At 54.2% G+C, this 25,810-nt stretch overlaps 1 protein-coding gene across 1 annotated transcript in view; it reads left to right on the top strand.

Annotated features, from left to right (window-relative positions):
- FGR (FGR proto-oncogene, Src family tyrosine kinase) overlaps window positions 1-25,810 on the top strand; it is an 895,442-nt gene that overhangs the window by 562,670 nt on the left and 306,962 nt on the right. Inside the window, exon 4 of the mRNA XM_075333908.1 lies at window positions 12,656-12,863. Within this exon, the coding sequence (XP_075190023.1) occupies window positions 12,659-12,863 (205 nt within the window). The 5' untranslated portion in view covers window positions 12,656-12,658. The remainder of the gene's footprint in view (window positions 1-12,655; window positions 12,864-25,810) is intronic.

Genomic DNA, 25,810 nt, shown 5'->3' with positions numbered 1-25,810 from the left:
AGCAAGGAGCCACCGCGGAAACACTTCGTTCATTTGTGAGGGGAGTCATGTTGTACTTTGATGATGAGCCCCGTAATGCCAGTGAGCAGCATCCTGTGCCACAGACCAACATTCTTACAGTGCTTTCTGTTACGAGGGGGACCCGGGGAAGCGTGCCAAGATGGGGAATGGACAGCTTCCGCCGGTCAAGGTCCACTGTGCGGTGTAAGGGACCGCTGCTATGGTGGGTGAAGAGTGAGCGGGTTGCTGCTAGCGATCGTCTGGAATGTCACAGACGATCTACGTACACCGGTCTGCCCTAACCCGTGAGGGTTGTATGGCAGGGATCACACGGCTCGGTGTACCTGTTGCACGGGGAAGCACAGAGGTGCCCACGCACGTGTGCCAGTGGAAATCACGAGAATATGGCACGAGGGTAGCACAGAGGTGCCCACGCACGTGTGCTTTCTATAACCAGGTGAGTCTGGTGGAGACTCGAGGAGCTCACCTGGAACAGGAACACGGCCTGTCGAAGGAGCTACTGCCGGAGCAGCAAGGCAGGGACACGGCCTGCAAACTAGGTGCTGCCTAAGCAGCAAGGGCCAAGCCCACGGAAGACAATGCCTGAGCAGTGGCGTGGCAGCACGCTGCCAGACATCCAAACATAGAAGGACGGTCGCACGCCGCCATGATGGCAGGAGGAGCTTTTAAGGAGGTGTCGCTCCAGTCAAGGGCGGGCGCGAGGCGGAGATGACGGGCTTGACCCAATCAGGATCCACGACGTCCCAGCCTGGCCAGTCAGGATTCACCACGTCACCAGCCTCGTCATCAAGCCGTGTGACGTGAGTGGGCGAATCAGGACCCACCAAGCATTGCACATGCTCACCCTCCTGCCTCTGGGAAATAGAGGCGGGATCCTCGGTCTCACAATGTGTAGAGATAACGGGAGTTTCACTGCTTCCCTGAGCAGAAAACCTCTGCACATTGCGCAACCTCACAGACCTTCGGGGCTGCTGAGCAGGAGGAGCCGCGGCAGGCAAGGAATGGGAGACCGCCTCATTTCTTGCAACAGGAGTACCACTAGGTGTCACCCTTGTGCTGCCTCTCTGAGGAGGTTTCTCCTGTACTCTGCGCAGTCTGGCAGACCTTCGGCGCTGCTGAGCAGGAGCGCTCGTGGCAGGCAAGGAGACTGCCTCATTCCTTGCCACAGGAGAGCCACGAGGTGTAACATTACCCCCCCGTCTAGGCCCCCCCCCTGCCCGTGCTCGAAGGCCGCTATCAAACCCGGGGTGTGGATATGATCCTCCAATTCCCAGGACCTATGCTCCGGACCACGGCCGACCCACTCCACGAGGTAGTACCTCCTGCCCCGTATGACTTTTGTCTCCACAAGCTTCGCCACCTCAGGGTCGTCGGACGGAGAGTCGGTTTGAGGCGTCAGGGACCCCGAGAACTTATTAAGTCGTATGGGTTTCAGGAGGGACACGTGAAAGGTGTTGGCTATAGCCCAGCGTGGAGGGAGCTGGAGTCGGTATGCCACCGGGTTTACCTGCTCTAGTACTTTAAACGGACCCAGGTACATAGGGGCGAACTTGGCTGCCTGTACCCGTAGGTTAACATTCTTAGAGGACAGCCACACTAGGTCACCAGGGGCGAAGGATGGTGCTGGGCGGCGGCGCACATCAGCTGTTGTCACCATCCGGTCTTTAGCCCTCTTAAGGGCCTCTTGGGTGTTATCCCAGATCTCCCGGGCCTCGGTCGCCCAATCCTCCACTCTAGGATCGGGTGACGTAATGGGCATCGGAACCGGGATTCTGGGATGTTGTCCGTTATTGAGCAGGAACGGAGTCTGGCCAGAGGATTCATGGACCGAATTATTAATGGCAAATTCGGCCCAAGGAAGGAGGTTAGCCCAGTTGTCGTGGTGCGCAGAGATAAAATGGCGGAGGTAAGTTACCAAGGTCTGATTGGTCCTCTCCACCAGTCCATTGGTTTCGGGATGGTATGCGGAGGAGATGTTCAGCTCTATCTGCAGGAGCTTACAGAGCTCTCTCCAGAAGCGAGACGCGAACTGGGGACCCCGGTCGCTCACCACCTTGTCAGGCATGCCATGCAGCCTAAATACATGCCTAATGAATAAGGTGGCGAGAGCACGTGACGTCGGGAGTCGTGGGAGAGGCACCAAGTGGACCATTTTAGAGAAGTGATCCATGATGACCCATACGACCTTGTGGCCTGCTGACTTGGGCAGATCTCCCAGGAAGTCCATTCCCACCACTTCCCAGGGACGATCCGGCACTGGCAGTGGGTGAAGAAGACCTGCCGGTCTCTGCCGGGACGGCTTATTCCGTGTACACGACATACAGGCTCCCACATACTCCTGTATGTCCTGGGGTAGTCTCGGCCACCAATAGTGCCTGGTCACAAGGTCTCTGGTCCTTTTGACCCCAAAGTGACCCCCGACCTTGGAGGCATGGGCCCACAATAGCACCTCATTCCGTAATTAAGGGGAAACGAGGGTCTTTCCAGGTGGCACCTGGTCCAAGGAAGTGGGAGTGACCATCCTCAAGCTGTCCGGGGGTAGTATAAGACGAGGCTCCTCCTCGTCCTCCTCCAACACAACCATACAACGTGACAAGGCATCGGCCCGCACGTTTTTCTCACCGGCCAGGTGGCGGATAATAAAGCGGAACCGGGAGAAGAACAAGGACCAACGGGCCTGCCTTGGGTTCAGGCGTTGTGCTGTCTGGAGGTATGTGAGATTTTTATGGTCGGAAAATACTTCAAATGGATGCTTCGCACCCTCCAGGAGATGCCGCCATTCCTGGAATGCTAGTTTCATCGCCAGTAACTCCCTATCCCCTATGGAGTAGTTCCTCTCGGCCGGAGCATGCTGTCTCAACCAGGGGAGGCCCAGTAGGATCTCATCCGTCCCCCCTGGAAGCACCAGGAAGGACACCTGCTCATGGTGTCCTGGTGGTACTTCCATCCTGAGAGGGATGGTGATCTGGGTGATGGAATCGACTAGTAGGGACCCGTTGACTACCCGAACCCTGAATGGCTTGGGCAAGAGAACCAGGGGAACTGAGTATCGGGTTGCCAGGGAGGTCGAAATGAAATTGCCATCAGCGCCTGAGTCCAGGCAGGCCAGAGCAGAGAAGAGAGTAGTGCCAAACTGCAACTGGGCGCTGATAGTCAACCTAGAGGGAGAAGCAGCGTCTAGGAACCCCCCTCTGATGGAAACTAGACGCTGTCTTTTCCCGACGGTTTGGGACATCGGGTAGCTATGTGTCCCCTCTGCCCACAGGAAAAGCAGATGACACCAGACCGAGAACCTGGGGTAGAGGAGACCGCTTTGGACACCTCCATTAACTCCACGGAGTCGCCTACAGAGCTGGCTGGGAGACCTGTCTGGTGGAAGAAGGGAACCAGACGCTTTTTAGGCCGTGAGGACGTGGGTGCTGAAGAGACCTCGAGCCTCTGCTCCGCCTGGCGGATGTCTATGCGAGAGGCAACCACAATCAAGGACTCTAAAGTAGCAGGCACCTCACACGTGGCCAGTGTGTCTTTGACGAACCCTGCCAGGCCTTCCCAGAACACAGGACAAGGACCTTATCCGGCCAGTCCAGCTCTGCGGCAAGTGTCCTAAAGTGTACGGCAAAGTCCCCGACTGAAGCGGACCCTTGCCGAAGTCGTAGGAGGCGCAGCGCGGAGTCGTGGGTGACTTGAGGCCCGAGGAACACCATTCTCATGGCCCCAAGATAGGCTGCTAAGTTATTCACCACCCGATCTCCGCGCTCCCACAACGGCGTGGACCACTTCAGCGCTCTCCCTGTGAGCAGGGACTGGACGAAGGCTACCTTCGCCTTCTCGGTAGTGAAAAGAGTCGCGGACAGCTCTAAGTAGGTGGTGACCTGGTTTATAAAGCCACGGCACTCGGAGCTGTCCCCGCTAAAGCGCTCTGGAAGCGAAAGGCGAGGAGACCTTCCGCCCAATAGCACAGCCTGGGTAGCCGCCTGGGTGGCGACTGTCGTCAGAGTAGTCTTGTCGGAGGAAGACTGCTCCACTGCTGCCAATCGTGATTCCAACTGCTGCACATAACGCAGCAACTGCTGCTGCTCTTCTGCCATAGCCAGACCTTTGGCGCGACCGTAATGTTACGAGGGGGACCCGGGGAAGCGTGCCAAGATGGGGAATGGACAGATTCCGCCGGTCAAGGTTCACTGTGCGGTGTAAGGGACCGCTGCTATGGTGGGTGAAGAGTGAGCGGGTTGCTGCAAGCGATCGTCTGGAATGTCACAGACGATCTACGTACACCAGTCTGCCCTAACCCGTGAGGGTTGTATGGCAGGGATCACACGGCTCGGTGTACCTGTTGCACGGGGAAGCACAGAGGTGCCCACGCACGTGTGCCAGTGGAAATCACGAGAATATGGCACGAGGGTAGCACAGAGGTGCCCACGCACGTGTGCTTTCTATAACCAGGTGAGTCTGGTGGAGACTCGAGGAGCTCACCTGGAACAGGAACACGGCCTGTCGAAGGAGCTACTGCCGGAGCAGCAAAGCAGGGACACGGCCTGCAAACTAGGTGCTGCCTAAGCAGCAAGGGCCAAGCCCACGGAAGACAATGCCTGAGCAGTGGCGTGGCAGCACGTTGCCAGACATCCAAACATAGAAGGACGGTCGCGCGCCGCCATGATGGCAGGAGGAGCTTTTAAGGAGGTGTCGCTCCAGTCAAGGGCGGGCGCGAGGCGGAGATGACGGGCTTGACCCAATCAGGATCCACGACGTCCCAGCCTGGCCAGTCAGGATTCACCACGTCACCAGCCTCGTCATCAAGCCGTGTGACGTGAGTGGGCGAATCAGGACCCACCAAGCATTGCACATGCTCACCCTCCTGCCTCTGGGAAATAGAGGCGGGATCCTCGGTCTCACAATGTGTAGAGATAACGGGAGTTTCACTGCTTCCCTGAGCAGAAAACCTCTGCACATTGCGCAACCTCACAGACCTTCGGGGCTGCTGAGCAGGAGGAGCCGCGGCAGGCAAGGAATGGGAGACCGCCTCATTTCTTGCAACAGGAGTACCACTAGGTGTCACCCTTGTGCTGCCTCTCTGAGGAGGTTTCTCCTGTACTCTGCACAGTCTGGCAGACCTTCAGCGCTGCTGAGCAGGAGCGCTCGTGGCAGGCAAGGAGACTGCCTCATTCCTTGCCACAGGAGAGCCACGAGGTGTAACAGCTTTCTATACTGTTTACCGTGAGAGGAGCGTAAAGTCTGTATTTCTGGCAACTGGACATCAGAGTACCCGGGTACGGTAGGCTGTGCCCAGACAATAATGCGGGCACGCAACACTTTGTTTTATTAGCAAAACACATATCTGTTCTGGGTAGGCCGACTATTTATAGACAATAAGACTTGCTGCCTCTGCACTGTCAAATTGTCACATACAGTTTAAAGCATAGAGGGACAGCAACACATGTTTGCATTGACTGTTGCTTTTCAAGATTTCCATGACTGTGTTGCAGAGCTGTGTGGTTTGCATTCACACTGTCATCATCTGCATTATCTGTGAGGCTTCAGCTAACAAGGGTATTCAGGGGGGTAATGTGTTTTGTCTATGTTTAGGTAGGTAACTTGGAAGCTCTTGTGATGCGCCACTGGTAAGTCGTGTTCGCACACACACACACACACACACGCACAAACACACAATTACTGCTACACAGAGGGATTAGCAGGTAGTAGGCAACAGAATAGATTGTTCAATTTTTTAAATTGTATGCATGGTTCTTATTGTTTGTTTTGGTAAAGTTAAACAATCATTTATCAACCCAACTGCCTAGAGTCCTTTTCCTGTTGCCTGGTTTTGCTACATACTGGGTAGCACACCCTGTACACAACTTAAAATGAAGCATAAGTCGCAATGTGAATTACACTGTGCTACAATGCGGCCTAGCGTGCCTGTGCAACCACCGCCTGCCCCATCAAGTGCATCTGCGTGCTCTTCATCCTCTGTGACTGTGGGGACAGCAGTCACACATGGTTTTTCACACTGAACTTCCACTCCTTTACCCGCAACAGGGAGTGTGATTGGCAGGTCATCACTTGTTTTGGAAGTGGAAACACAAGGTATTGTTGAGCTGTCAGACATCGAGAGAACCATCATTGGATGCAGGCTACATTACATCCACGCCTGCACCTTCGTCACAGATTGGCTGGACTACCTGCAGTTAATAATTGCATTTCAGAAATGGAAAGGAGAGTAGAATTCACATGTGTTGTACCTTGCTTGGCACCAAAGGAACACTAACTTAGTATTCCAGACAATTTTAGGATGTCTGAAAAAGAGTCAGCTCTTTGGGCAAATTAAATAGCGTGGCAAAAGTGGACAGATGGGTACAGTGGCCGTGTTCTGTGGGTACCAGGACAGTAAAAGAAGCCTCACTTTCTATCCCTCCTAATGATCAAATGCAGCAAGGAATTCCCTGAGTTTGCTATAAAATTAGCATAGCTAAATGTGCATGAGGGTAGAATGCAGAGGTGCTTGAGATTGCTTGGCACAAGTGGCACAATAAAGGAGTCCAACAGCCACTTTTTGTATGCCACTAAATGGAAGTATTTATTGCTATTGTGGCGCCCCTGACCTGGTCAGGCACCACTGAGTACTGCACCCATGCTGGGGACAGTACAACACAGGTAATCCAGAAGGCTGACAGGGGTGTGGTACACAGGCGCATAGTAATCAGCTCTCACACATGTACCCATGAGAGGACCCCTGGGGATCCCAGGAGGGGGAAAAGCCTTCACCTTCACTGGAATAGTGGAGGGGGCCAAAAGCCTCCATCTCCTCTCAAGGGGTGTGGTAAGAGAATCTGGTTGCTAGGTGGCGTAGGCAGGCACAAAAGGGAAAAGAGAAGGAGGAGTAAACAGTCTAGAGTCTGCAGCAGAGTGTGGAGGAGTGAGGAGCAGGAAAGTGAGGCTCTGACAGGAGCAGCAGCAGTGAAGGTCCCAGATGTGAGCCGGTTCAGAGCAGAGTCCAGGGAGCTCCGAGGAGAGCTGACCCCTTCCCCTGGGCTGCTGTAGTCTGACAGCGTCCGCGCAGTGGCTACCGACGGGGGAGAACGGTCACCTAGGAGTGCTACCCGAAACCCATCTCCAGCTAGAGAGAGAGCACAGAGTGGGAAGTAAGGAGACTGCTAGGGAGAACCAGGCCCAAACGGGCGGCAGATCCCGGAGCGGGGATAGATCCACCTTTCCTTGCTAAACCTGCCGGTGTGGGGCCCTCAAAGCCCACACCACAACACCACAAAAGCCGCAGCCACGTAGCCACAGTTAGGGCCCATAGCTCACAGGAGGCAAGCAGCTGGAGTGAGCTGGTCCAGGCCACAAGCACACGGCAAACGAAGGGGAGTGAGGCTTCAGCAACTTCCCTGGGTGACCCCCATAGGGACTCAAAGTCGGGGTCACCCCAAACCACCAAGGGCTAAGGAAGGCGAGTTAGTAGTCACCCTCACAAGTCAGCCTGAAGGACACCTGGTTCCCGCCTGGTTCATCCCAGCTACGCCCGGGTTACTCACCCTGCCACCTGAAGTGAGTAAAAACCCTGAAAGACATTCTGCCTGTGTGGAGTTATTCTGCGCCTTGTGGTACTACGCACCTACACAGGGCCCTGGGGCTTGCCTCACTCTCAGGAGGCTATTCCAACTAACTGCACTCACCATCAGCCCCAGGCGTCCCTCAACCTGCAGTGGCGGTCCCCACTGACCGCAATACTGAGAGTGGCGTCACGACAAGAAGAAGATCTCCTACCTGTGACCAGATCCAGCTGAGTGGAGTCCCTGAAGGTAATGCACCGACACTTCACCTGTGGGGCTTCACACTATCATTATAGCTTATTAAAAACAGAGCAGGAGGGTGTCCTGCACAGGTGCTAGAAATAGCTTGGCACCAGTGGGGCACTAATGGAATACAACAGCCAGTTCTATGATGCCACTAAATGGCAGTATTTTTTGCTATCATTATAGCTTATTAAAAACAGAGCAGGAGGGTGTCCTGCACAGGTGCTAGAAATAGCTTGGCACCAGTGGGGCACTAATGGAATACAACAGCCAGTTCTATGATGCCACTAAATGGCAGTATTTTTTGCTATCATTATAGCTTATTAAAAACAGAGCAGGAGGGTGTCCTGCACAGGTGCTAGAAATAGCTTGGCACCAGTGGGGCACTAATGGAATACAACAGCCAGTTCTATGATGCCACTAAATGGCAGTATTTTTTGCTATCATTATAGCTTATTAAAAACAGAGCAGGAGGGTGTCCTGCACAGGTGCTAGAAATAGCTTGGCACCAGTGGGGCACTAATGGAATACAACAGCCACTTCTATGATGCCACTAAATGGCAGTATTTTTTGCTATCATTATAGCTTATTAAAAACAGAGCAGGAGGGTGTCCTGCACAGGTGCTGCACATAGATTTGCACCAGTGGGGCACTAATGGAGTACAACAGCCACTTCTTGTATGCCACTAAGTTTACTCAATTTTTGGTATTATAATGTCTTAGTAAGTAACAATGAGTTTGATTGTGCAATGCAGGCAGACGTGCTGCAAATATCTTTGCACTAGTGGGACTAGACAAAAGTCCAATAGCCACGTTTAGGATGCCACTAGGTACACTCAGTGTTTGCTAGTATAATGGCTTAGTAACAATGAGTTTGAGTGTGCAATGCAGGCAGACGTGCTGCAAATATCTTTGCACTAGTGGGACTAGACAAAAGTCCAATCGCCACGTTTAGGATGCCACTAGGTACACTGAGTGTTTGCTAGTATAATGGCTTAGTTATAATGAGTTTGAGTGTGCAATGCAGGCAGACGTGCTGCAAATATCTTTGCACTAGTGGGACTAGACAAAAGTCCAATAGCCACGTTTAGGATGCCACTAGGTACACTGAGTGTTTGCTAGTATAATGGCTTAGTTATAATGAGTTTGAGTGTGCAATGCAGGCAGACGTGCTGCAAATATCTTTGCACTAGTGGGACTAGACAAAAGTCCAATAGCCACGTTTAGGATGCCACTAGGTACACTGAGTGTTTGCTAGTATAATGGCTTAGTTATAATGAGTTTGAGTGTGCAATGCATGCAGACGTGCTGCAAATATCTTTGCACTAGTGGGACTAGACAAAAGTCCAATAGCCACGTTTAGGATGCCACTAGGTACACTGAGTGTTTGCTAGTATAATGGCTTAGTTATAATGAGTTTGAGTGTGCAATGCAGGCAGACGTGCTGCAAATATCTTTGCACTAGTGGGACTAGACAAAAGTGGCTGGTCTCCTATACCCGACACTGAGGAGAGAGGGGGTGGTTCACCCTCGACATAAAGAAGTGGGGAAAGAGGGATGAAAAAGTGTGCCTCCGCCCCCCTCCGCCATCTTCAAGCAAGGAAGATTGTTAAGGTAGCGGTTCCCGGCTACCCCAGCTAAGGTTGAACCCCGTTAAAGTTTACAGTTTTAAGGACCATGGCTTTAGACTGGAAAGCCAACCCAAAAACTTTTGGGCCTTGTAAATAATTTAAGGCTACCCTTTTTTTCACGGCAGCCACTGGAGAGGCTGATTGGAGAAAGGGCCTGCGGTAAAGTCGGCCGAGGCCCAGTTACTACCAAAACCAGTGAACAACCTCCAGGCCAGGGGTCCCCGGACTTGGGAAACCGTGACAAGGACTGCCTGGTAAGGAACTTTTTACCCGGCCCGTGTGGGCATCACCCGGACCCGTTCCTGGACTTGGGCAAAGGGGTGTGCACCAGTGTTTAGCGGTGGCACCAGGGAACAGGTTGTTTGGGTGGGAGCAACAAGAAGGTGGCCCGGTCCATCCCGTTCCGTTTGATTGTGTAACGTTTAAGATTTCTGCCTCCCGTAAGGGAAGAAATTGTAAAAAGTTAAGTATGCTTGTAAATCTGTTTTTTCTACTTTTTCTAGTTCCCGTTAAAAATAAACGGTGGTGGTCGGACAGCCCGCAAACTGTCTGTATTAAACCAAGGGGGAATGTGACGCCCTGGCAAAACCAGGTAGTCACACAGTTTAGCCCCCACACAACACCTTTCCCACACAGGGTTAAAACAGTCAACCTGAAACCATAGTCACCCCCTCAGGGAAGGACAGACACACCAGTGGGTGGGACCAGGCGGATGGAGAACGCCCACCTAGGGGTTTGGAGAGCCCGGAGCGGGAAAACAGTTCAGTTTTAGAGTCAAGTTGAGTGGAGTGGAGGTGAAGCTGACAAGTGCCAGGGTCGGAGCCCTGACACCTTGGCTAGGTGGCAGACAGTAGCCAGTGCCGGCAGGAGACGGGAAGACAGCTGCCGGAGATCCGAGGTGGACCGGGACAGGGTTGTAGCCTGCCGGTGCCGACACCGGAGAACTGACCTGGAAACCGTGCACAGAGGGGGTACTCGGACCCTGAAGCCAGGACCGGCACCGACGGCCTAGCTAATTAACTGATTGAGGGCAGGATTCCAGGTCCTGTCCCAACCTAAGTCCCGAAAAGTAGACAACCACCCACAGAGAGGGACAGGGCATCTGCCAGGGCCCGGTAGATCCCACAGATCAGCGTCTGATGGGCACGGCTCCCAACCAAAGGACCGGAAGCGGATTCCCCGTGTTACACACCGGTTTAGTCTATCTTAGAGCAACACGAAGTGCAGAGGAGAAAGGCATTGACTACTAGCCCGGGTGTGGGACCTGATACACCCGTCTGCGGAGGTCGGCCACCATCACCTTGGTTTACCAAAAGAACTGTGTATTTACTGACTCCACACCTCAGCGCAGCTTCATCCAGCACCAGGACAACCGAACTGTAAGTGTGCTGATCCCTGCAACCCTGCACAACACTGGGCCCCGGGGCATCCATCCCTACACACGGAGGGGTTAACATCCAGCTGCCAATACATCTCCCCCGGGTATCCCATAATCGCAGCCGTGGTGCTACATTTCACCACACACCGTGGGTGGCGTCACAGACAGTTTACAACAAATCCCGTGCAATTACGTCCCCTTTTTATTCGAAGTATCCGCGCGACCCCCGGGTCCAGAGAACCCCTCGAGCCATACCGTAGATCCGGATCCAAGCAGCAGCGGCTGCTGGCACAGGGGCGGCACATGCGTTGTGCCCCTTTGCTCCCAACGGGTCCCCAGCCTGCCAGCACCGAGCCACGGGACACCTTCCCCTGCCCACGGAGGGGTTAACATCAGTAGCTGCCATTCCATCGCTCGCGGGCGCTCCCCTCTCCTTTAAGCGCAGTAGCGGTGGTATCCCAATTTTTACCACGAACCGTGGGTGGCGTCATGAACATTATACAATCCACCCTTTCAACCCCCCTTTTATTTTCGAGAGGCAGCGTGACCCCGCCTCGGGTCCGGAGACCCCTCGAGCCACTGCAGATCTGGATCCGAGCAGCCCGTCGGGTGTCGTGGGGGCGGTACAGTGCGAAGTGTGATTGGGATTTGTGGATGCTGATGGAGGCAGTACTGCAAGTTGGAAACCCAGAACCATGACGGGTTGAGTCCTGCACTGAGAGATAAAGAGCATGCAGTACCCTGTGACGACCTGACTAGACCAGGGGCGTCACATTATCATATTGCAAACAGGACTAATCCAACACATTCCAAGGTATAATACACAATAATTATATTCAGTCACCACTAGGTGATGTTTTTTCTTTCCTTTATTGGATCCAGACTATTATGACATTTTCTCTCTGCCTTGACTGCTCTTTGCACACTAAGGGGTACTTTGCACGCTGCGACATCGCTAGCCAATGCTAGCGATGCCGAGCGCGATAGTACCCGCCCCTGTCGCAGATGTAATATCTTGTGATAGCTGCCGTAGCGAACATTATCGCTACGGCAGCTTCAGACGGACTTACCTGCCCTGCGACGTCGCTCTGGCCGGCGACCCGCCTCCTTCCTAAGGGAGCGGGTCGTGCGTCGTCACAGCGACGTCACACGGCACGCGGCAAATAGAAGCGGAGGGGCGGAGATGAGTGGGACGTAAACATCCTGCCCAACTCCTTCCTTCCGCATAGCCGGTGAAGGCAGGTAAGGAGATGTTCATCGCTCCGGCGGCTTCACACACACAGCGATGTGTGCTGTCGCAGGAACGAGGAACAACATCGTATCTCCTATTGGTGCGACATTATGAAAATGTCCGACGGTACACAGATCACCGATTTACGACGCTTTTGCGATGATTTATCGGCGCATCTAGGCTTTACACGTTGCGCGGTCGTTACTGGCGCCGGATGTGCATCACTTTCGATTTGACGATATCGCAGTAGCGATGTCACAACGTGCAAAGTACCCCTTAGTTTAGTACATCGGTATCCCTTCAGTTTGCAATTTCAAATCACGTGATAGAAGCATGTCGGCTGGAAAAAAATATATGAAGCTGACCCGCTCCTGTCAGTAGAGCCGCTGGCCGATCCAAGCAATGCGATGAGATCCAAGTGATGCAAGTGTCACTCCAGTCTAAATATGCATCTCCGGTGTCTACCGTAGTTGTAAATAAAGCCCTATCACGATTGCACAGTGGGATAGAAGTATTTTATTTTCTGGTGCAATTAAATATCTGTATACTTTCACCTGCCTGAGCCTAAACTACCGTACTTATATTGTTGCTATCTCTACAGGTAATGGGCTGTGCACAGTGCAAAAAGGAAGAAGAAAAAGCAGGGGATGTAAGTGCGGAGAACATTCCCAATAGATGCTATTACCCAGATCCTGTAACACCATTTTACAATCAAGACATTGGCATTTCTGCCAGCAAGTCATTATGTATAGTTGGAGGACCTTTTGTGGGAGGAGGACAGACAGGCATGGGTGTAACAAGACCTTCAGGTAAGGTGAATAAAAAGAGTACGCTTCAATTTACCCATTATCATCAATATTGCATCCGATTTTAATCTTACATTAATCTTGGATACTCTATTTGGTCATGTTTCATTTTAAAATGTCGATGTACAAATACAGATGCCACACTGACTAAAATATGGACACAGGGATTGCGCACTGATAACAATATGAATGAAGATTGGACTGTTTTTCATATGTACTTCTGAACCTGGCCTAAACTAACTTCACACAAATCTGTATGCAAAACGGACCGCACATGAACACACTGATAATGTAAAACAATGTGGTAGTGTGCCGCCCCGCTCGCAGCAGCTGAGCTGCTCGGATCCGAACCTTCTGTGGGTGGCTCGAGGGTCTCCGGACCCGGGGGTCTCGCGGTCACTTCAATCAAAAAAGGGGTGGATGTAGGACGTATATGTACGGGCTGAGTCGTATTAAGTTCGTGACGCTATCCACGGTGTGTGGTGAGGTTGGACACCACCGCTGCAGTGACTGGGCACCCGGGGGAGATGTTATGCAGCAAGTTGTTAACCCCTCTGTGGGCAGGGATGGTGGCCCCGGGACCCGTTGGGGTTTTGGTGCAGGGAGATGGGCGACCGCAGGGTGCTGGTGTACTTGTCGTGGGTGGAGGGGCTGCGCTCGCTACGCTAGGGTCCGGGGCTGCTGCTGCTCGGTGGCTCGAGCGGTGGGCCGGCCCCGGGGACTCGAGCAGCGCTCCTTGCCCACGCGTGAAAAGGGGGTGGTTTGTTTGGGGAGATAGTTCGTGACACCACCCACGGGTCGTGGTGATAATGGGCACCACCGCTGCTGGTGACGGGGATCCCGGGAGCGATGGCAGGGAGCAGCTAGGATGTTGGTTCCCCCTCCGTGGGTAGGAGTTGGTGATCCCGGAGCCTGGTGGTGGTACAGTGAGACAGGGTAGCTGGGGTGCAGGGTTGTGGAGGCAGCGCGGTGCGGTGCCAGATGGCACTGTTGTACTCACTCAGGCACAGATTCATAGAGTCTCTCGTAAACCAAACGGCTGGATGGACAGGTCCCGCAGCCAGCTGCAGTATCTTTGCTCTCCCCGGACAGGTTGATGGTGGCTGTCTTTCCCTGCACCTTTGTAGAATGTGTTGACTCCGATGGTTTCCCAACGGTAGTCCGCTCCCCGGCGTGTATGTACCGAAGGAGCCCCTTTTGCCTGCAGGTGCTGGCCCTTGGATCTCTAGCCTATGGCGGTGGCTTTTTATCCTCACTGTGTGGACGGTTGCCTTCTGTCGGGTCTTGGGTGTTAGGGAACCCCTGGGGTTCCGGTCACTCGCGGATTTGACCGTTGTCGGCGGCTCCTAGCCTGGTCGGGGTCTGATGGCCCTTCCTTTGTGCTTGGTACAGATCTGCTCCCCGGTTCGGTATCGGCGGGCCACCGCCCGTCCCCGGTCCTACGGTTCTGCTGACTTGCACCACCTCCTGCAGACGGCCACCACCATCTGCCGACCTTGCTGACAGTGCCTGGGCTCCTACCCAGACACTAGCAGTTTCTCCACTCCAAACTCAACTCCTCACTCCACTCACTGCTTCTCTCAAACTAAAAACTGTCCGCTTTTTCCCGCCTCCAGGCCTGTGACCTCCGCCCCACCTGGTGTGGACATCAGACCATGGAGGAGGCAACAAGGATTTTGTTTGACTGGTGTAGACTATCCAGGGGAGGGTATGTGTGTGATGTTATGTTTGTGACTACCTGGCTAGTCCAGGGCATCACATTCCCCCTTGATGGAATGCAGACCGTCCGCGGGCTGCCCGTCCATCACTGGTTTTATTTCTGAAAAATATAAGTTAACATAGAAAATATAAAACAATAAGCATACTTTTAATTCTTCCCTTACGGGAGGCTTTTCTCTTAAACGTTACTAACGGATATAAAAACATTTTTATTAATAACGGACGGGTTCATGTTCCTCCGCTTCCCCACCCAAGCAACCTACACCTTGATGCTGCCCCTAAGAAACGGGCAGCACCCCTCTTCCCCAGTCCGGAAGCAGGAACTCGGTTCCAGGTCACCCAAGCGGGAACAGGTACGGTGTCTCGCACCCGGCTGTCATTTCAGGGGACCCAACATCCAGGGGGACCCCTGACCCCCGGAGGATGGCAACCGGTGCAGGTGGTGGCCGGACCCCAGCCTGCTCTGCTGCGGGTCCTTCCTCCAATCTGCCTCTCCGGAGGCGGCAACAGAACACAGCCCAACATATTATTTTCAAGGCCACAAGTTCGTGGTTGGGGTTGGGGTTAGTGGAAACACATAAAGTCCCTACAGGGACAACTTTCTTCTTTACGGACGGCAATCAGGTGAAGTATTCAGGTAATTGGTGTTCATTCATTCATTACAACTTAAAACGGTAACATGGTGCTGATGGTCCCAACGGGGACAACTGGGTTGCAACGGAGGACCGCTGCCTTACTTGAGGTCGCCTTCCTCATACGCCTCCTCCAACTCTACATCTGGATGGTACGGTGGAGGAGGGGACTGGGACCGCTTCTGGACACTGCGGCCTTCCCTCTGCTTCACATCTAGGGAAAACCAGCCCCTCTCCCCGCAATGTCGGGTGTAGGTCACCAGGTCGCCCGGTTGCAGGTCACGACCAGGGTGACCCGTTGGGAGGTAGGAATTGACATCTCGGCGTGCCACAAATATTTCGGCCTCCAGGCCCGGCTCGTAGATGAAGCCATATCCACGTTGAGGGTCAAACCGTCTGACCTGGCCCTCGTAAATCGGGCCCTGCACCCGGAAAGTGACGTTGCGGAGATTGTCCTTCTCTCTTATAGTGCGTGCCAGCACTTCGGCTCTCTGCTGCTCTCTGGCGGCAATCTCGCGGCCCAGCTGGTTCGGCTCTCTGTCCCAGTAAGGGGTGTCTGCATGCCCCTGCGCGGGTCGGCCCCCGCTTGACCTACCCCACACCGGCCACGACCGGTATCATCTTTGGGGGGTCCTGCGGTGACACGGCCTGGGATGCTGCCTTGCAGCGGCGACCCGGCGCAGCCTCAGCCGAGGCGTGGGTTTTTTTGACAACAGGCCTCACCTGCTGGGACTTCCTGCTCTTGGCTTCCACTTCTTCTGTAGCCTGACGGACTGCCGGAGCCGGGACAGTCTTGGGTGCGGCCACTTCCGGGGCCGACGGCTTCTTTTCACGGACGGGCACCTCCCGAGGGATCTTCCACAGCAGCGGGATCAGTGCGAGTCGCTAACTGGTAACACCTACAGGCTGGTACTCTAGGGCGGACAGGTTGAACTCCACAACCGGTGTTGGGGGCAGCGGACCTAGTGGCGGGGCAGCAACAACCGATGCGGATGGCGGGGTAGGCAGCAGGGTGAACGGACGCAGACCGGGCCCCTCAGCCGCAGCGACCGGTCCTTCAAGGACACAGGGGCGTGGGTCGCTTACCCGCTCCTCCAGCACTGTCTCCACCTCGCGTCTCCGCACGGCCGCCGCTACTTCCTCCATTTCGGCCATCCATCTCTCCATTAGGAATCGTACTTAGGCCTGCAGGCGGCAGCACATCTGCACGGTCCGGGCCTCCACCCACGCCGCTGTTCCTGGTGTGGGCTCTGGGATATCAGCATTGCCGGACGGGACGGACATACTGGCGCTTGTGCTTCCAGGAACCGGATGTGTAGCAGAGTCCTGGCGTCCCTGCTCTTTATACCTTTGGTTACATCAGGAACACCTGCACCCTCCCCCCCTTGGTTCTTTCTAGCACTTCCTTCTTCTGGGGGCGGGGCCTCACTTTCGCACCCTCCCTGCTCGGGGAAAATGCTCGAGCGGGAAATCTTCGCGCCCAAGATGGCGGAACTTCAAATTTTTCGGCCGGACGCCGCCGGCGGGGACTGCAAGGCGCACTTCTACCGGTAGGTAGATTGGTTCTATCCTGTTCGTGACGCCAAGTTGTCGTGGGCGGAGGGCCTGTGCTCGCTACGCTCGGGTCCGGGGCTGCTGCTCGGTGGCTCGAGCGGTGGGCCGGACCCGGGGACTCGAGCAACGCTCCTCGCCTACGAGTGAAAAGGGGGTGATTTGTTTGGGGAGATAGTTCGTGACGCCACCCACGGGCCGTGGTGATAATGGGCACCACCGCTGCTGGTGACGGGGATCCTGGGAGCGATGGAAGGGAGCAGCTAGGATGTTGGTTCCCCCTCCGTGGGTAGGGGTTGGTGATCCCAGGGCCCGGTGGTGGTACGGGGAGACAGGGTAGCTGGGGTGCAGGGTTGCGGAGGCAGCGCGGCGCGGTGCCGGATGGCACTGCTGTACTCACTCAGGCACAGATTCACAGAGTCACTGGTAAACCAAACGGCTGGATGGACGGGTCACGCAGCCGGCTGCAGTGTCTTTGCTCTTCCCGGACAGGTTGATGGTGTCTTTCCCTGCACCTTTGTAGAATGTGTTGACTCCGATGGTTTCCCAACGGTAATCCGCTCCTCGGCGTGTATGTACCGAAAGAGCCCCTTTTGCCCGCAGGCACTGGCCCTTGGATCTCTAGCCTATGGCGGTGGCTTTTTATCCTCACTGTGTGGACGGTTGCCTTCTGTCGGGTTTTGGGTGTTAGGGAACCCCTAGGGTTCCGGTCACTCTCGGATTTGACCGTTGTCGGCGGCTCCTAGCCTGGTCGGGGTCTGATGGCCCTGCCTTTGTGCTTGGTACAGATCTGCTCCGCGGTTCAGTACCGGCGGGCCACTGCCCGTCCCCAGTCCTACGGTTCCGCTGACTTGCACCACCTCCTGCAGACGGCCACCACCATCTGCTGACCGTGCTGACAGTGCCTGGGCTCCTACCCAGACACTAGCAGTTTCTCCACTCCAAACTCAACTCCTCACTCCACTCACTGCTTCTCTCAAACTAAAAACTGTCCACTTTTTCCCGCCTCCAGGCCTGTGAACTCCTCGGTGAGTGGGGCCAACCGCCTGGCTCCTCCCCACCTGGTGTGGACATCAGACCCTGGAGGAGGCAACAAGGATTTTGTTTGACTGGTGTAGACTATCCAGGGGAGGGTGTGTGTGTGTGATGTTATGTTTGTGACTACCTGGCTAGTCCAGGGCGTCACATACTAACTATTAAAGGAAACACACGAGTCTCTGGTAAACCAAGGTGATGGTGTTCGGTGCACCAGCCGGCTGCGTTCTGGTCCCCCACCCGGCTAGTGGTCTCTGTCTTTCTCCTGCACCTTTGTGTAATGGTGGACTGCCTGTGCTTGCAACCTCAGGAGTCCGCTCCCGGCTGGATGTGGCCTAAGGAGCCTTTGCCCGCAGACACTGGCCCGTGGGATCTCTGAGCCCTGATGGTGGCCTTTTATCCCCCTCGGTGGGCTGTTGTCTTCTAATAGGGACTTTGGGTGGGACAGAACCTTTAATCCTGGCCTCAATCGGTGAATTAACCAGTTCCAGTAGCTTCTGGACTTGGCTTCAGGGTCCGAGTACCCCCCTGTGTGCTCCGGTTTCCGAGTCGGTTCCCTGGGTCGGTACCGGCTGGCCCCTACCCTGTCCCGGTCCACCTTGGTTCCAACGAGCCGTCTTCCTAGATGCTGCAGACGGAGACCGCCGTCTGTTTCCTAGCCAAAGGCACCAGGGCTCCTACCCTGGCGCCGTTCAATTTTGGGTATTCACCTCTGCTGGAGCTGCACACAGCTCCAGCCCACACTCCTCTCCAACTTGAACTCTAACACTCAACTGTTTACTTTCCCACCCCGGGCTGTCCAGACTCCTTGGTAGGCGTCTTCCAACTGCCTGGTTCCGCCCCCTGGTGTGTCCATCTAGCCCTGAGGGTGGTGACTAGGGTTTTGAGGTTGGCTGATGACACCTGTGAGGGAAAGGTGTAGTGCAGGGGCCTATCTGTGACTACCTGGCCTGGCCAGGGCGTCACAGTAGTTCACATTAACGTTTGTAGAACAGTTCAACATGTCTATATGGAGAAAAAATGTAAGTCATTAGTCTTTCATTTTTAGGAAGAGACTCAATCAAAGATACCAATGAATATGCAAAGAAAAAAACAGATGCCATATGTACACAGTCTCTCATTAGTTTTCATATGCTTGTGTCGCGGGCGGAGGTGCAGGCCACGGCCAGTGGGGAGCTACTCGAGATGCTCGGATCCGGGATCGTCGCTGTGGCTCTTGCAGCAGCCCTTCGCGCACAATGTAATAAAGGGGGATATTTACAGGGGAAGAGTTTGTCAGTGACGCCACCCGTGGGTTGCAGTGGTAGTTTGGTGACACCGCCACTGCCTAGGTATGGGTGGGGGGCACCCAGGGCTGATGGAGCAGGGCAGCAGGATGGTATCCCCTCCACGGGTAGGTGAGGTGTTGTCCCAGAGCCCAGGTGTGGGTGGTGTGCAGTGCTGGGGCGCCATCTGCAGACTGGACCGGATGACACCGGTGTACTCATTGTTTAGAAATAAATTACTTAAAGTCCAAGTAGTAAACCAAGTGCCGGACACCGGTAGCCTTCGGAGGGGTGTGCTCGGGGTCCCACACACCGGTTGACAGGACAGGGGCCCTTCCTCCTGCACTTCTGTGTTTTGTCTTGTGTGTTGACTTGCCCACATGAAACAGGAAAAGTCTGCTGCCGGTATCTTTGCTGTGGGAGCTGTTGCCCGCGAGATCTGACTCTTGGGATGTTTGCAGGCACTTGCAGATGTGGCGCCCCTGAGGCTTCCGTCGCCACAGAGACATTGCACCTCAGCCAGAGGTGTGATGTCCCATCCTAGGTAAGGACAAGGGTACATACCGGTTCACAGGCAAATTCGCACTACACCTATTGTCAGGCATATTTTGGGACCGGAGATAGTGGTAGCTACCCCCATGATTCTGACACAGGGGGCCGTAAGACCCATCTCTTCTCCCATAGGGTGGGGCATAGCAACAAGGAAAGTGGGAGGAGCCAACTAGAAAGGGAGAGTAGAAACAGGAAGTTCAAGTTCAGTCAGTCGAGTAGTGAGAGGGAGAAGGAGAGAGAGGTAGTTACCTCAGGAGAGTGAAGAGAAAGTGACAGAGAGAGAAGGTTCCTGGTGGAGATCCTGGGCCCGGCTAGGCCCAGGTGACACCACAGACAGAGAAGAGAGGATCCCAGGGCCACGGAAAGGCATTTCTGCTCGTGGCCTGCTCCACAGGAAGATCGGGTGGAGGGGTCTGGCTGCATTCCGGGACGGTCCCCAGACAGAGGGAAGAAAGACATTTCCTCATAAAGTAACACCGAAGGCCCAGGGTGGTTGCAAGCGCCCAGGGCCACCAACTGCCATAGATCCCCTGGGAAGAAACCAAGATTCCTGTAAGGCAAGTCCTCTTGACCAGATTCTGGGCAGAGGCCGAGACTAGTTCATCTACCAAAGTCGAGGCTCAGAAGTCAGCCAAGGAAAGAGACTTAAAAAGTGGTGCACCGGTATTAACCCTGAGAATTACCTGGGATTGGCGGAGGCACCGGATAGTGAATTCCAGCACTCCGACGGCAACCAGTCTGCTGCAGCCCTGGCAACAGTGAGTAAAGACCTTGAAACTGCAACTCCTGGTGTCGCCTCCTTTTTGTTCTACACCGCATTGCATAGACTTTCATAAGCACCAATGGTTACCCCGGGGTACCGCTCCACCTGTGGGGAGCATAACCATCCCAGCTGCCATTACATCAGCCCCGGAGGCCCTATCCAGCAGCGGCGGCTCCATAGCCACAATCCACAGATGGCGTCACGAATCTCCCATAAACTTAATTATAATCACCATCCCCACAGTTACCATATTAGTTGACACCGCCATGGTAACGGAGCCGGGCCCTGCCACCGCTGACTACCCCCGGACTAGTCCGGCCCGGCACCGGGTGTCCCAGAGCCCTGGGGTGGACGAGCCACAGGCGCTCTATCCCCCGCGTTGGGCTTCCGTCTCGCTCTATCTGGGCTCACTGGTGGGACAAGACGTGGAATCTTGTCCCCTGCTGGCTAATTGACAAGGGGCTTGAAGCTGTCCTCGCCCTAGGGTCCAGGCACCCCGACCGTGCACGGCCTCTGGACCGGATTCCCACTGTCGACATCGGCGGGCTACAACCCTGCCCCGGTCCACTTAAGGTCTCTGTCACCTGTGGCCCTGTTCTGCCGTCTGCCACCTAGTCAGCTCAGGTAGTCCGGTAGTCCGGGAGCTACAACCCCCGACTACCACTTCACTCCTCTCACTTCCACTGTCCAGACTAATCTCCTGTGTTCCCTCCCCTGACACCTCAGAACCCCTAGGTGGGCATCACCATCTGCCTGGCCCCGTCCACTAGCGTGTCCCTATTGTCCTGGGGGGTGACTAGGCTTTGTGGCTGGTGTTTGTACCTGTGTGTGGGTTGTGTTGGTAGGACAAGGAGGAGAGAGTCTCCTGTGACAACCTGGTTTTGCCAGGGCGTCACACTTGTATGAACTAAGCCTTAAGGCCCTGTCACACACAGAGATAAATGTGTGGCAGATCTGTTGTTGCAGTGAAATTGTGGACAATCAGTGCCAGGTTTGTGGCTGTGTATAAATGGAACAATATGCCCATGATTTCACTGCAACCACAGATCTGCCAAAGATTTATCTCTGTGTGTGACGGGGCCTTTAGTGTTAACTCACAGGAGCTTATAACATGGCCACGTGCTATCCAATGTTTTTATCTGATAGCACTTGGCCCAATGTTATACTATGGGGCAGGGCAGGGCAGGCCAGTGCTTTTTTCTCATGTCGATTCTTGTAAATGGGTGTGTGCAGAATATAGGACTGCACTCAGATGACATCCAAATGCAGCCAATACAGACAATGGAGGCAGCCAATATAGACAAAGGAGACAAAGACAATAGAGAAGATAGAGAAATTAAGTTGAATGAGAAAAGGAAATATTTAGCTCACCCCTCTTCACTCCAGGAACCCACCACCGATGCACAAAACGCCCTGGGCCGGGCAGAAAGCACATTCAGCAAAGGAAAAAATCCAGCATCGTATAGAGGAGATGTAGAGATAAAACTTGAAAATGTATTAAATCCAATAAAAACGTAAGTACAAAGTGGAACACAGGGACACAGAGTGAACAGATACTATCCTACGCGTTTCGACCTTGCGGTCTTATTCATGGAATGTATGATATCTCTATAACAGGTTATTTAAAGACACACAGATGAACGTCATAGGTATACATCTGCTAATTAATTAGAGAACGGGGGAGGTATACACCCTTTCCAGATTTTATAGCAAACAGCACATGAAAAATCAGGTGAATATAAATATTTTTAGAAGACAACAGCCCACCGATAGGGATAAGAGATCACCGCCAGGGCTCATAGATCCCACGGGCCAGCGTCTGCGGGCACAGCTCCTTAGGCCACATCCAGCCGGGAGCGGACTCCTGAGTTCCAGACCAGGCAGTCCACCATACACAAAGTCAGTGCAGAGGAAAAGGACAGAGATCACCAGCCTGAGTGGGGGACCCTGAATGCAACCGGCCGCGGCGGCCGGCCACCAGCACCTTGGTTTACCAAAGACTCGTGTGGTTCATTTACTGTGAGAAACCAAAACGTTCACCTGTTGCTGCTATACCCTGCACAAGGACACTGGGCCCCGGGGCCACCATCCCTATCCACGGAGGGGTTAACATCCATCTGCCACTACACCTCCCCCGGGTGCCCTATAACAGCAGAGGTGGTGTCCCACCTCACCACACACTGTGGGTGGCGTCACGAACTTAATACGGCCTAGCCTGTACATCTACATCCCCCTTTTTATTCGGCGTGCCCGAGAGACCCCCGGGTCCGGAAACCCTCGAGCCACCCCCTTTAGGAGGTCCAGATCCGAGCAGCGGTGGCTGCTGGTGTGGCGCCCTGGCCTAGCCAGGTCGTCACAAATAACATCCAAACACCCCCACCCCCTTAGACAAGGACACCAGCCAAACAAAAATCCTTGTTGACTTCCTCCAGTGTCTGATGTCCACACCAGGTGGGGCGGAGCCAAGCGGTTGGCCCCACCCACCGAGGAGTTCACAGGCCTGGAGGCGGGAAAAGTGACAGAACAGTTTAGGAGTTTGAAGTGAGAGGAGCAAGCACTTGGATGTCTGGGTTTGTGGCCCAGGCACTGACAGCAAGGTTGGCAGACGGTGGTGGCCGTCTGCAGGAGTGGTGGAGCAACGCGGAACCGTAGGACCGGGGACGGGCGACGGCCCGCCAGTACCGACCGGGGAGTGAAGTGAAGCCAGCACACACAGGCAGGGCCATCGGACCCCGACCAGGCTTGGAGCCGCCGACAATAGTCAGATCCGAATGTGACTGGAACCCCAGGGGTTTCACAACAGCAAAAGTCTCGATTGAAGGCAACCGCCCACACCGTGAGGGTATACAGCTACCGCCTAAGGCTAGAGACCCAAGGGCCAGCATCTGCGGGCAAATGGGCTCCTCCGGTACCCATACACCGGGGAGCGGACTACCGTTGGGAATCCATAGTAGTCAGAAAGAGAACATCAAGGTGCAGGGAAAGACAGCCGCCATCACCTGTCCGAGGAGAAGCACTGCAGCCGGCTGCGGGACCCGTCCATCCAGCCATTTGGTTTACCGAGGACTTTGTACCTTTCTTGCTGAGTGAGTACACCCGTGCCATCCGGCACCATGCCGCGCTGTCCTTGCAACCCTGTACCTCACCAACCCTGCCTCCCCGTCACATCATCGGGCCCCGGGACCACCGACCCCTACCCACAGAGGGGGAAAACAACATCCCAGCTGCTCCCTACCATCGCTCCCGGGATCCCCGTCACCAGCAGCGGTGGTGCCTATCTTCACCACAACCCGTGGGTGGCGTCACAGACTAACTCCCCCAAACCAACCACCCCTTTCACTCACGGGCGAGGAGCGCCGCTTGAGTCCCCGGATCCGGCCTACCGCTCGAGCCACCGAGAAGCAGCCGCAGCAGCGCCGGACCCGAACGTTAGCGAGAGCGCAGCAGCGACGGCGTCCTCCCCGCCCACGACACTGGCACGGGGCGGCACACATACATGTAGTAACACGTTGACAAGTGAATTGAGCGAGGCCGAGCACGTGTGGTTGGAATGTTGCCGGAAACATACTGATCACATACTTGCAGCCATGTGACCATCCACTCTCTCCACTAGCGCAGTAAACATGCTGTAAGGATTCAGACTTTTTTTGGAGGTTCGGACAACTCTTTTATTAATAAGCAAGGGGTTACAAGAGTTGAAAATCCAACAGATTAATTCTCAGTATTCTGAGTCGAGTTGATATTGGTGCCAGTTTGCAGCTGTTGATTTTCCTGCAGTTTATGAAAAAAAATAAAAAACACATTTTTGAAATCCACTGCAAAATATATGTCGCGCCCAGGAATGTGGGGTACTCGGTCCCGGGCAGAGTATATCTTGGAAATGTCATTGTGGTGGCCGTTGCCCGGTTACTTGCCCTGGGCCCTTTTTGTAATGGAGGTGTATTTACAGGGGATTAGATTAATGTTCATACGTGACGCCACTTGCGGTGTTGCGGCTATATAGATGGAGCCGCCGCTGCAGAATGTCACTACTGGGGCTGGTGTTAATTGCAGCCTGGATGGTAGGCCCTCCGCAAGCAGGGCTGGGCGCCAGAGGATGGTTGATGTGACGGGCATCGGAAGAAGGTAGTCCATACAGAAGTTTAGTGCAACTGGTTTTCACTCACTGCTGGTTGGTGGTAACTGGTTACCCGAGGCAGGCTGGTTTCACCTCCAGGTCCCCTTCGTCCCAGTGCCAGTGTAGTAATCTGGTACCTTCTTCCCCTGCACCTGTCTCTGGTAAATGCGTCCCCGTGGCGTAAAGCAACTGGGGGTCCTCGTCCAGTGGTTTGTCCACTTCTGTTCGCCTGACGGTAGCGTGAACCCTGTGGGGTTGGAGTCTCTGGTCCTGTCCCCGGTTCTCCCTTTGCTACTGAGTCTTCCGATTTTTAGGGGCAGCGAGGTCCTTGATGGTCCCCTCACTGAGCAAGTGTTAACAGGTCAGCTTGGCGCTCTTTCCTGTCCTAGGGTCCTGTACCCCGTCAGTGCGTAGTTTCGGGTATACTCCACCATACTTCACCGGCAACTACTCTTCTGGGTACCAGGTCACTGTTAACCCCGCGTCAGAATGTCTCCTCACGTCCACCTTCACTCCTCTCCTCTACTGTTCTTTCTCTGTGCAGTCTGCCCCTCCCACCTGGTCAACTAGTGGACTGGACTGGCTCCACCTGTAGGTGGCCATCCATTTGGTCCTACCCTATCTTTGTACCATTGTATGGAGGATTGTTGGGAAAAACTGGGATCACCTTGGGTTTTGTGTGTTACCGGCACTGATCTTCCAGGGCCCTAGGGGGTAGGCCCTGCATCCTTGTGGGGATGCAGAACCTTGTAGCACCCTGATGGCTTCAGGGGCGCTACATATACAATAAATCTAATATATAAAGCTGTTTGTATGTGTATGTGTGTGTATGTGTGTGTGTGTTTTTGTGTGTGTTTGTGTGTGTATCCGCTAAAGGAATACGCACTGTCACATTTACAATCACAAAATTTTGCACAGCCGCCTCACTACTTGACTCAGGGAACTTCATTAGACTATGTTTTGAGGGGAAAATTTAACTTCGTGCTTTATAGCTATTCACGAAAAAACCTGCTTACATTAAAGTCAATGGAGTTAGGAGCTACAGTGCTTTAATAGGAGCTCTGATTGGTTGCTGTAGGCAACAAAGGACATTCTTAGTATAAGACAGCTTATATATGAGGTAATATGATTTTGGTAGAGACAGAGACACACAGACAGAGACACACAGATAGAGACACAATGAGACACACACAGTGAGACACACACACAGAGACACACACAGAGAGAGAGAAACACACAGACACACAGAGACAGACACACGGACACACAGAGACAGACACACGGAGACAGACACACAGACACACAGACAGAGACAC

Source organism: Anomaloglossus baeobatrachus, chromosome 2 (genome assembly GCF_048569485.1).
Source record: "Anomaloglossus baeobatrachus isolate aAnoBae1 chromosome 2, aAnoBae1.hap1, whole genome shotgun sequence".
Classification (NCBI taxonomy): domain Eukaryota; kingdom Metazoa; phylum Chordata; class Amphibia; order Anura; family Aromobatidae; genus Anomaloglossus; species Anomaloglossus baeobatrachus.
Note: the sequence above shows the minus strand (reverse complement) of the source record. Positions and strands in the feature narration are given on the sequence as shown.